The sequence below is a fragment of the Ischnura elegans genome, chromosome 9 (genome assembly GCF_921293095.1).
Source record: "Ischnura elegans chromosome 9, ioIscEleg1.1, whole genome shotgun sequence".
NCBI classification, from domain to species: domain Eukaryota; kingdom Metazoa; phylum Arthropoda; class Insecta; order Odonata; family Coenagrionidae; genus Ischnura; species Ischnura elegans.
This window is the reverse complement of record NC_060254.1, coordinates 41,108,538-41,121,710: the sequence shown is the minus strand read 5'-3', so window position 1 is coordinate 41,121,710 and position 13,173 is coordinate 41,108,538. Positions and strand designations below refer to the sequence as shown.

At 36.3% G+C, this 13,173-nt stretch overlaps 1 protein-coding gene across 1 annotated transcript in view; it reads left to right on the top strand.

The window, feature by feature from the left end:
• Nucleotides 1-13,173, top strand: part of LOC124165947 (mediator of RNA polymerase II transcription subunit 16) — a 45,340-nt gene that overhangs the window by 23,219 nt on the left and 8,948 nt on the right. The window contains exons 8-12 of the mRNA XM_046543491.1: nt 2,753-2,942; nt 6,202-6,415; nt 6,688-6,827; nt 7,833-8,062; nt 8,145-8,340. Of these exons, the coding sequence (XP_046399447.1) occupies nt 2,753-2,942; nt 6,202-6,415; nt 6,688-6,827; nt 7,833-8,062; nt 8,145-8,340 (970 nt within the window). The remainder of the gene's footprint in view (nt 1-2,752; nt 2,943-6,201; nt 6,416-6,687; nt 6,828-7,832; nt 8,063-8,144; nt 8,341-13,173) is intronic.

Here is a 13,173-nt window from a genome sequence, read left to right as displayed (position 1 = left end):
TCGTATAATCGAAACTTCGTATAATCGAATAGCACCATGTATTTACCATAGGCTTTTCGCCGGGACCGCACTGTCACTTCGTATAATCGAAAACTTCGTAAAATCCTGCTTCGTATAATCGAGAGTTTACTGTATTTTGAAAGATTTTCACTCTCCATAGAAAAATCTGCCCTTTCAAAAGATGCATTAGGCATAGGTTCACTAGTAGTGGCCCACACTGCCCATATGACGGCATTTGGGATTTCCCTATCATTTCTTTTCCAAATCTATTCTCACCCTGGAGGCATTGGTGGGCTCCTAATCATTGTGGTGCCTCTTTCCCTTTTCCTTCCCCTCCAAAGTCGTCCCTGGGATGACTAGACGTATCAGTTGAGGTACTGGGCCCGGCCCCGGTGTTTGTAACCTTGTAAGGCCTCAACCGGGGTCCCCATCCACTGTCCGTGCTTCCCTATCATTATATTCATTGATTAATGGTACACCAGGGCCATAAGCATATTTCTTTCCTTCATGTTGTCGTTATCACTTTTTGCTGTGGCAGTGACAGGTGGGGCCCCTGAGAGCTTGTTTGGTTTCATTTGCCAATTAAATAAGGGGTCCACGAAGTATGCACTTAAAAATTATTTACATTTCTTTTGCTTTTTTGTAATTTAAACAATCAAGCAAACATTATTTTTTTCTAATTCTAATGTGCTTGCATAATAGCCCAGATACTTTGAGGTTTGGGATTAACAATATCTACAGTGCAACCTCGATATAACGACACCCCACGGTGCACTAATAAACACTCGCTATAGCGAATTGTCGCTTTACCGGAAGTGAAGCAAATAATAGCCAATATACCTGTTGCGAACAGATATACAGGAACAGGAGTGGTGCGGCGACAGATAAACATCTATCCGATACACGTAAGCATAAATCCAGACAAAAGGCGATGTTTTTTTGCATCACTAAATTTCCTTACTCAAATAACGACTAACTATTCAAACAATTTATAAGCGCCGCACTGAATAAAGATCATGCAAAGCATTGTTTCGTCAATCATTATATTTATCGAACGACAGTTTACCACATAAATTTGAGACTGAGCACTCCATTAACTTCATTTCTAACAGATCGCTAGCAATTTCAGAGGTTAAGGAGTCTTGATGATAGTCTTCCGGTGGTGAAACCCTCGCTATAGCAAGATCCAACACCGAAAGGGTCTCGTAAAAACGAATTTTTTAAACACGCATATTATAGGGTCAATTGATGGTGCATCGGCTATCTCTCGTAATAGCGGGGGTGTCGCTATAGCCCATACTCGCTTTAACGAGGTTCCACTGTATATTGGTCTCTCAAAATCTTGTTTGTATGTGATTAAACTTGGAATGGACGGATCCAGGATTTTTTGGATCCGGATTAGATACTTGATTTCAGGTGTTGTATTTTGCTTCTTTTATTTTCCTGAAAATCTGCTTTGTAACCCCTGCAAGAGCTTTTCAACAAAATGGTTCATGAGTAGGACAAGCATCTCAGTGCGACGGTGCATTTGAAGAGAGAATGGGAACTCTTTCCACTCTTAACAGGCATTGCATTCACTGAAGCTATAATTAAAAATTTGGGATCAAGATCCAATGTCTTCCACGACTTAGGATCCGATGTATCCGATGAAGAGCAATGTCTGCGGATATTTGGATCTGAGGTATCCGATTCGACCATCCCAAGTTTCAACAATTAAAGAGAGTGGTAAATGAAATTGCAATTTGATTGTAGTGATTAATTTTTGTGGTCCATTGGTAGTATTAGATGACATCCAGCATTGGTAAGGAAATCACTAGAGTGTAACTCTTATTCCAGTCCAGTTTTGAAGATTTTGTGCTCCCTTTTGAAAATGTTATGCTCTGAAATCTCCCTTGATCCTGCATTCTTTAAATTGATCATGTAGTTTGAATTTTAGAATTTGGCCATGTTCATGATTTACTGGCTGGCTGGTCAATTATTGCCCAGGGAAGAGCTGACTAGTAAAATGAATGACTTAGACATGTTGGTAGTAGTTGCGAGTTTCTCTAAGTGATGTGTTAGGTACTGGGAGCTTAATGCTTTAAGCTTAAAACAGGCAGAGATGCATCTAGTACCAGGGAAATTGGCCTAATGTAAAATGCCTGACTAGCATTGCAAGCTGGATAGACATGATTAAGTTAATATATTGAACACTGTTTCAATTCCACACAACTGTATTCAGTGCAAAATTGACCTGTTTAAACACCTTCTTGTCAATATCAAGAGGAAATATGCCTGATAATGACATGGAAGTGGTGAAACCAGCTGAGGTAGTACCATACAAAGCTGTGTGGAATAAACAAAATATTCATTGTATTAATGTAGCCATGAGCAAGTTCCAATTAGTTCACTCTCGAAAAAGTGAAGCTATCATTTTACTGTGGCCGAATCCTTAAATTTATGCTGGCAAAACAGTGGAACCTACCCATCCTTTGCATTTTTATTGCATAAATGAATATTATTTATGTTTTTCTTATTCAACCTGTATCTAACATTCTTAATGTCAGAGTTCTAATGACCTGAAGATGCTGTTGAGATTGCTCCCAAAACTGATCTTTAAAGTACAATTATGTATTTCATTGAATTCCCTAAAAGTCATCTTAACAATAATTAGATATTAATTGTAGCTAAAGAATACTCCTTAGCACGTTAAATTTTTGTTTTATTTTCCATTGTTATTTCTTAGTTTGATGATCAATGCGTTTTTTTATAGGTTTCCACCCTGTCAATTTCACAAGCGTGGCGAAATTCTGCAGATGATCAACCGTGTGCTAAAGTTGCTCGCTGGTCAGGACCATCAACTCCATCACACCTTGCTTTCACATGGACTGGCAATTGCTTGGTGGTTGTGGACACAAAAGGGCAGTTGTTGATATATCGTGTACCACCACTTCTGGAACCAAGTGAGTTACAGTCTTTGATTTGTTTTTGGTTTTCATATTCTTTCTCTTCCCTTTCATTTATTTCAAGGAAATATATTAGTCCATGATTCATTTAAATGATGGACTAGTGGGATCCCTCTCTCATGTTGAAATTGTAATTTATACCATTCATTAATGTGAAAGGTAAAAAAAATAATAGCATAGCATTTGCATTTACTGTCAACTCTCGGTCATCCATTTTAATGAAAGTAAGGCGATGTTTAGGTTGTCAAAAATGCATATGATTGAGAATATAGTTGAACACCTCAAATCTGAAATTTTCTAATCCGGGAAAATCCATTACCCAGAAATGTTACTGAGGCGTGTTTTGAGAGGAAAATAACTTTAACTGAATAATCACGTTTGTCTTCACCTGCTGAAACTTTCCCATGCTTAACAAAAATACTCAATGTTGTTTCTATCGGCAATAATACTCACATTTTATTTTGTAACACGTAATTGGCTAGTCAGTCTGATACATTTGCTGCCAATGTGATGCAAAGATGACTCATCCTGCTGACTGTAGGCATGGCACGCCACGGACAACTGACATTGGTAAAAGAAGACTTTTTAAATTCATACATGCATGTTCTTGGTTACTTATTGTAAAAAATCGTAACAGGATTTTAAGAAAGGACTTTACAACAAAGATCTTGACTAAATACAGTGGAACCTTGATCTATTGTTTTTCAGGGGGTTGGATGAAAAAAATTATGAATGCGGGAAAACGATCGATGCGGGAAAACGATCAATGCGGGAAAGTTTGTCCGGGTTGCCTATGTCCCAGGAAACGCTGGATTTTTGCGAATTATGATATTCATTAATGGATTCAAACAAGATTTTAGCTAATTACAGGAATATTATTACTTTATCGAAACACTAAGTCTTGTATCATTAAAGTGGTAAAATATCACTAAAGTTGATTCGACTTAAATCTCTTTTAAATATCCTAAAGGAACACGCCTTGCCAAAAAATGTTTGCACTCCACTCGGAATTTTCACTGCTATTTCTCTATAAAAATTCTTATCCATCAAATGCCATTTCAAGTACACGGAATTACGAGAGAAATGTGCGTGTTATGCCTCAAACAACTGCTTTTGCCGACGCAGTGATTGGTTACGAGATGGATCAAGAAGGCAAAAAATAGTTTATAATTTGAAATGTTCCTTTCTAGCAATTAAATTTTTAATATGATTGAGGCTATGTGGTGTTAATCATCAGTGGCACGCCCACCTGATCCTCGGCTTCATCCCACTTCTTGTTTTCACCAGGGATCTCGCTCTACCCCCACCCCTGCCGTCATGTGCTAGCGGACATACCGAGGCGTTCTGCAATATTCACGCATTTCTAGCCCGGATTCTTTTCTTCATCTTCAATTATTTTCAGTCCATCTTTTAAAGTTCTCACTTGTGTCTTCGGAAGGGCCATGGTCCTAAGATGAATAAAAATAAAACTAATAAAAATGAAACCAGACTTTATTGAACCCACACGGAAAACACTCGCTGGTTTTAAGTCAATCCACCCTGGAAAGTACAGAACCACTTGTACGAGGTGAAGTTCGGCACTAATGCTATCGCATATGGCGTAAGCAGAGCTTACTGCAGAGGGTGAAGCATGACCATATGACTGCGCAGTGAAATTTTTTATCCTATAGAGAAGGCAACTTACCCACTCATTTCTAACAATAAGTAGCGTAGCTCTAGACGAGCAGATAAATTCATATTGCTAGTAGGGGGAAACAAAATATCCTGAGAAGACATCGCTTCGTTAGCAACTCAGACAAGTGAGACTTGTAGCATAAATCGTAAATTGTAACCAGATGCCCTGTTTTTGAAAAAAAATCGGCATCAACTGCCGTGAAGCTCAATATCAGCTGTGATGATATTGATATTCGCCAGAAATCACCATCGTATTATTCCAACTATTTCCTTGCTTAAAATGCTTAAATAACGTTAGAAATACGTCGTGTTTGGTATCATTCTTTTTTGAATTACATGCACATCACTAATATCTCAACTTTTTTTTATTTCGGAGAAGAAGAAAGCTTCAGAGGGGGGGAGGCGAGTGCTGAATGGAGGGGGATACCGAATCTTGGGAAAGGCGCTAATGTAACTATCCCACGGCACTCAGCCTCTCCCTATCGTTTTTCAATCTCCTGGGGAAGATTCAAACCATGTGTCTGTCGTTATTAGCCATAAATAACACGTTGTAAACACTTCGTCTCATTTTCATCAAACGATGGATGTGGGAAAATTATACGACGAGACCGCGATCTTCAAATGATCAATGCGGGAAAATGATACTTTGGGGAATGATAGATGCAGGAAAAAATTACATTGTCTTTATGGAACTTAATTTTGGACCAGGAGCGGCGAACGATGAATGCGGGAAAACGATCAATGCGGGAACGATAGATCGGGGTTCCACTGTAATTGAATGACCTGTGTGGTGGCAAGCATTGACAGAGTTGATGCATTAGAAAGCAGACAGCTTATTGTACCATTTTAAACATGGCATATTTGGATCGAGTGACTTTAAACGTTAAAAAATGAGTTATTTACTTTATTTTTTGACTAATGAAATTTCATTCTTGATTCTGCAATATATATAAATATCTACCTGTTGTGTGCATTCTTTTCTCTCAGCAGTTTTCCCATACTACCTGACAGTTGAATGTGGCAGTTATATGAATGACAATCAGAAATAATTTCTTCCTTATTAATCATAAATTATTTGTAAATTAAACCTATATTAATTAAATTTCATCTCATTTTGATGTAACTTAATGAATTTTCTTGTAAAAACATGGCAGACCTCCTAATTATGCAGGTTACTACCACAGCACCTGAAATCCTGCAAAATCCCAGGTGTAGCATCATCCAAGTCCTGACGAAACCAGATTCTGGGTGCTCTATTGTATGATGTATGTGGCTGGAGTACAGACATTTTACTCAGTGATGTGGAAAATGTTGAGAATATATACATTAAAAGATATGTAGGCTTAGAGGACATTTATTTAGAGGTATCAAAATTTTTTTGTTTTATAGTTTTGCTTTCAGAATATTCTTTGAAATTTCATGTCCAGGGAGAAGAAAAATAGCCCAAATAATCTGTAAACCAGATAATATGGAGCTGGATAATTGAGAGTTATGAATATAATTTTAGGCATGAAATGTCCATGTCTTTTACATAGTTTATAATATTTCAAATTGTTGACGGTTAATTTTTATTGTTTCACAGGTGGATCAATGACAGTCAACTGGGCTTGTACCATGCTGGAGTACTGTATGTTCTCTGGGTTTGATTGGTGGGATGTGCTAGTTTGTATTCCTCGTCCAGCACGGATACTTGATGCTGTCGCCGATCGTCTGGTTGAATCCTACCACCGTCAACTCCCTCAGATACAGCAGTTTTATCACATGCACTATCTCTGCATCCGAACATCCCTTCATCGGTAATTTATTTCTATTCCCTTGAATGAATCCAGTCCATTGTCATATGTTATATATATGGCTGTTTCTAATATTTTCAAGACTTGGAAATTCAAGTTTAATTTTTGTTTGCATGGTGCATAGAATATTTCTAGGGATGCATAAATTATTTTTCTTTAACCAGTTCAGTGTTTTTCTTGTATTCAAAGTAATTTTGGTTTTTGGATAGAATAATGCTTCTTGTTGTGCTTTGGGTGTAATTAACTTATAGCTCAATCTTTTGCCATTTTGACAGTATGTCACTGACTGGACAAGGAAAAGCAGCTGATTTATCATCGCTTCTAATGCTTAATTCTGTAGCAACAGCTTTTAAATCATTGTTGCGGCCATCAGACCTTTCTTCACATGATAAAGGGCCTGCAGAAAGTTTAGCTGGTGAGTACCTCATTGATTTCTGCATTTCAGTTTCATGCAACAGGTTTCTTATAGTCATCTACTGCTCTAACCTCCCAAGTAGTTCATATTGCTGATCCATAAAGATCTTAATCCATTGGTACTCATTTCTCATGCTACTTTTATCACCTTTTCTCTGATACTTTAAAGTCTGCAGAATGTATACGCATCCTTGTCTCCTTGTCACCATCACTCTCATATTCATAAATGGATGATGATAAGGGTGCCAGCCTATTCTGGAAGCATCTTTTTTTTCTAAATTATTTTCCCTGTGCATCAACAGTATAAGCACTTTCAGTACTATAATTGTCTACTTTGATAAGGTATTTATATTCTTGACACATTGCGTACCGGGGTAAGCTAATGTTTTGAATATAACTTTACCCAATCAAACGTTATGATGCATCAATTCATTATGAATAACGAACAACAACTGAAAACTTACTAACAAATACATATTGTACACTTTAAAATTGTTTAGGTTGACGCGCCTAAATGATGAGAATCTTCGTCATCTGTCCGAAATGTTCGGGAAAAAAATGACGAGAATTCTCGCCATCCGTACGCAATGTGTTAAATATCTTTGAGTTTACACAATGTGATTTATCTGCGATTCACAACTCTAAAAAATAAATTTTTATTAAGTATTGTTGAGTCCTTCATCTCTGCTTTGTTCCTTGACTGTAATGATTATTATCTTTGGGGGTAAGTTCATCTGTCTTAGCTGAAGATAATGGAACTTTGGATATTATTGAAGCATCCCTGTTGATTTTTGTTTACATCAATGAAGTTACTGAAATTATGTAATTGCTTCCTATTCCATTCCTTCATAATTTTGATTTCTCTTGCTTAGTTCCTGGTTCACATTATGCTGTTGAAAATTTGATGCAATAAGCCTTTTAACTGTTTACTGCCTCACAAAATTCACCCATAGATATGAATCCAGGGGTTGATGCATTTCCATGGGACCTTTATTTCTATTTACAGCCGTTGCATCTGAACCCCTTACGGATGTGGATAAAGTTTTGTTTCATCTGGAAGCGAAGGAATTCACAGTAGAGCCATCAGCATTGCAGTCTTTGCAGCAATTGATTCAGTGGGTTGCCGATCTAGCCTTGTCTCTCCTGGCCAGGCTCCCTGATGCCCGTCTGAACCCACAGGGAATGCAGTCTGGGTCTGGTCTTGTTGGAGGTCAAGGGGGAAAACCACAACAAGGGGTAAGCATAATTTATGCAAAAACTGTCAGGCAAAAATTATTCAAATAGCATTTATTTACATCTGATTTCTCCTTTAATGTAGTACGAGCTTCTGAGGGACTATAAGGCACTCAATCTTCTGCGAGAGTTGCTGGTGTTGGTACGCATTTGGGGATTACTTCGTCAAAGCTGTCTTCCAAACTTTGTTCGCAGCTCAGAGTCTCTCGATGTGTTGGCTCTCCTTTTCCGTCTTCTCTCGCGTCTAGCACAAAGCTCTGATCCAGATGATGCTCTTATAGGTGAGAATGATTATTTTTAATTTTTAAGTAATTTATTTTGGAGTGGTTCCCTTCAGTTAAATTCCTAGCAAATAATGTATTTCAACTGTTCGTTTTAAATTTTTCTTTCAATGATGGTTGTTTTTCATTTTAAAAACCAAAATCAGGGTACATACAAAGCAGAAGGATTAGTCCACAGATGTACACATACATATGCAAAAATAACTTCCAAGCCGATTTACCACACGTTTAATAAATATATTTTAACTTCATACTCATCATTTAACTTCTCTTGACATGACCATTAGCATTTTTCATTAACATAATGCCGTGGGAGGTGGGTGTAGATGAATACATATAAGGATTAGGTGCAGATTCACAGACTACTAATGTAGGGGTGGAGTGGAAGACTAACTGACGTATCATACAATCATTTGTTTGCATTGATGTGAAGTGATGCTTCAGTTATGGCATACCTCTTGTAATGCTCAATATTTTGCCTTGTTTTTCTTCTCTTAACTTTCCATTTTATAATCTGACCATATCACTGAACCCTGAAATTATTCCCTGGCCAATTCGTCATTAGGTATTCATAATTCCAGGCATTAACTGCTGAGATCATTTTAAGAAGCATCTAAGTGTGTTTTTTCTTATAGATATAGAAAAAATAACAATTGAAAACCTCTTTATTCTTGAAATTGATATCATTGATGTCTGTCTAGAATAATTTAAGGTCTATTGGCCTTTCTTTCTCAAATTGATTTTTTTAGTCTTATTTTCATCAGTGATGATAAAAGGTGCAGCAGTGTCAGATTTATTACCTAGGTAGTACTCTGCGATTTGCTTTCTTGGAATCTAAGAAATCATCATCCTTTTTTTCCTGTTTATGCTTTTAAGAGGATATCCTGAGCTAGTTTTCTAAGGCATTTCTTTCCATAATTTTCCGTGTGTAAAGTTGATTGTCGTGGAAAACAATTTTGGTTTGTTGATGTCAAGTAATGTTATTTATTTTCAGTTTTATATCTTTTTTTTTATTCTTTGATAGCAGTGTGAATGTGAAAAAAAGCAGAATATGTAATACTGCAAATTTTTCATAAATTTGTGTGTTTGGGTTGGGTAGTGTTTTCCCACATCTTATGGGAGAAGTTTATCATTTAGTTTTCCAAGTCAAAGGCTCTTTCCTAGTTCTCATGCTTTTTCTGAAACACGGAAGTGGTTTGATAACTTCCGTGATTGTGGAACCTCACTTCCTCTCTCCCCACCCCATTGCTTCTTTGATAAGGTTGATCTTTTTTCTGCCTATTTCAAGTCTGAAACTTTCTACCAATCTTTCTAGAGAAAGGTATCTGCAACTTTTCTCATTACGCTATTGTATTGCATGTTTAAAATAATAGTTTCTCCATGTGGTCAAATCATCAAAATTTTTCTGGATTAAAGTGAGTGATAGGTGTGTAAAATCCTTCAATTGCAGTGCTGCTGTTTGAAAGTATTACTTAACCTGGCAGGAAACTGTGATTCTACTTCAGTGCAACATGAAGAAGTATAAAGTGTCTGATGACCCTAATGCTGTAGTTAAGAGACAGAATTTGAAATTTTCCTCTTGGCTATGGCCCTATTTAATTATCCCATCTTGTGTTGCTGCTCTGATAGCCTTATTTTTCTTTGTCATAGTCCCACCATTACGACACCGGATTGGTTATCTTGGAGTAGGCTTTTGGCTATCAGCCTTTGCCATCTGGATAGTCATTACCCTAGCCTGTACATTTCTGTGGATTTTTGCAGGGCGGCACTTGTTGAAATCGGATTACTTTTTGATATCTTACAAAAAAAGGGATGAAGAGAACATTGATGATGTCAGTGCCAATGGTGGAACTCAGTTTGGGACAATCAGGGACGATCATTTTGGTGGTGAAAATAAAGATCAGAGTGCCTTAACTGTGCAATATAAAACTGTTGAGGACAACTGCAATGATCAGAACAGTGCTCAGACTTTATTACAATCAAAATTATCGGAACAAGAGTTTAGTCGGGAATTGGAAAAACGTGAACACCATGAGAAAATGGTACATTCAAGTCAGCCATTGTCTGTTGGTCAATTACATGTTCCTCGCGAGCCCCAAGCTCCTCGGAGAGTATCTTATGCTGGTGTTATGGCTGTGGAAATACCACCCAGAGAAGTATTGGAGTCAGACGGGGATGAGCAAGAAGTTGAACCAAAGCATCGTTCTCCCCGACCACCCACTCCACGATTCCCACGTGGAATGCGCGTCATGTCTGTCGATAAATACTCGGCTAAACTGAAGGAAGTATCTGATGCTGAGCCTAAAGAGAGTACCTCATCTGAGCCTTTGAGTCCTACAGTTTTCCAGTTTGAGGAAAAGAAAATAGAATCAAGAGTTAGCGGTGAAATAGAACATGTGGTTATAGGAGAAAGAAGTTCATCAAGTTATCATGTTGTGGAATGTGAACCTCAAATTATCAAAGAAAATGGACATCATGTAGAGCATGAGGAAAAGACTCCAAATAAATACCATGTTAATGGTGAACAAAAGGAAGAGATGAAAGTTGATGAGGTAGATTTTAAAAGAAGAAATTTTAGTGACGAAGAAAGGAGAATACCTGACTACTCAAAGAGGATGTCAATGGATAGAAATCAGTTCCTAGGGTGGAATCCTGATGAGGGTGTTCTCGCTGAAGCAGATCCTGGAAGCAAACAACGTCAGGAGATGAGATGGAGGAAAAGCTTGGGGTCATGGCGAAATACCATTTCAGTTAGCTATCATGATGACTCAAAAGCACAGGAAGGGGTTGATGATGAAGTAGAGGTTGACGATGTGTTTTAGGATGCATATTAGTCTGTCGTAATGTCATTACATATTGTTTTCTTTTGTACTTTTCCTGATCTAGTGAGTGTTGGGACTTATTTCTTTCAAAGTACATAACCTTTCTTCAATGTAATTTCAACGATACCTTGTGATCTATATTTATTGACATTGATGATCTTTTATCAATCAGTAAGGAAATATGGAGGTGTTAAGAATCGTGTGATTGATTTTAGTGAAAAATGGTCTATCATGGTGAAAGGATTAAAAAAATATACTCCTCTAGTGTATAGAGATATTTAACTTTTTTGTTAACAGCACCTGTGAAGTTCAATTTTTTCTTTTCAGCTTCTTTTAAGTGGTAGTTATCATTTATACTATGGAGTGAAAAAATAGTGAAGTGTTAATTTAGGGGGAAACTAATTATGGACCGAACTAATAACAGTTATATTGAGTTATCAGTAGATGTTATGTGTAGTCAAACAGGTAAGGAAACGTTATTCCTTATGGATATTGTGTAAAGTAATTGGTTCAATTAAATGTCTTTTATGTTGACAGCCAAAAAAATCATAGTTTTACTTGAAGTCAATGAAATTCTCCTTATGATTATGATCTCTCAACTTAACCTTAACATCTTGTAACCAATTCTATTTGCATGATGATAATTTTTTACACATTTTTATTTCCACATCTACAGTGTATGCTCATTTGATTAGTAGTGGCACCTGTGTGCTGGGAGAGTTCAGTGCATATTATAAGTTTCTTTTGAAACCTTGTGATGACATTTTTGTATCGATAATTTTATTTTATGAGTGCCAAATATATTTTTTCAATTGTTTGGTTAGGATTATCCCTCTCGTATCATTTTGGATTGAACATTAGTGTCCAATGTTTTTAGGTGTCCATAAATGGTCTTAAACTCTATATTCATACACTTTATATTATTTAAATTAAAGGTAATATCATAACCTCTTTTGAGATCACTAATTCAAATTATTCATTGTATATAGGAGTATCCCTCTCGTATCATTTTGGATTGAACATTAGTGTCCACTGTTTTCAGGTGTCCATAAATGGTCCTAAACTAGGTAGTTTTCAGATTGTTGTAAAATTTTCAATGGTTCATTGTAGTGGGAAATAACATTTACAATCCATTTTCTCTTCAAATAGAGTGACTATAAACCCATAAAGTAGGAGTTGTTAAGTTCTTTACTTTCTTACTGAAGTGTAAATTTTATTTACTGAGCAAATCTTTCATTTCATCCATTGTTTTTTCAAATATATTCTGCAATAACTATGCTATGACTTGCAACCTTTACTTGGCTGAAGGTTATTGTATTCAGTATTTGATACTTATAGTACCTGAAGATGCTGAATTACTGCCAAATGTGATGTGATAATAGTAAAAATGGTTAGTAGAGAGGTAAAAAAATTATTCAACATACAATAAAATGATGAAGTTCACATCTTTAGTAAATTATTAGAGGGATATTCCCAACCAATTGAAATCGAGTGCAGTAAACTGTGATGTCAGTGTTGGTAAAGACACACTCATGGGAAAGTTATGAAACCTTTCAAGTTGGGGTTTCTCAATTGCAATGGTTATTTCAAAACTTTATTTTAATGCAGCATTTGTATGAGATTTTGTATATTTTATCGTTCTCATTTTTATTATTTTTGGCACCTAAAATTTCTAATGTAGTTTTTGAATGTACCATATTAGGGCAAAAATAATCTTATATTGAAAAAGAAATTAATTGAATATACCCTGTTTTGGAAAATAGATGGATGATAGCTTTTTAAATATATTTTAGTACTTCTAATAATTCTTCCATCCTGTAATACGTATTTTCATATTTTGGTTTTTGTTTTGTTAATAGTGAATATTTTTGATAAAATGAGACTTCTTTTTGTAAAGTAAACAATAGATAAGATATAAAAGTAGAGAAGAGGTCTATTTTCTTTCCTACATGCAGGCATGAGATTAAACGGTCCTTCAACATTTCTGACCAGTATATAGAATTTAGAGCTG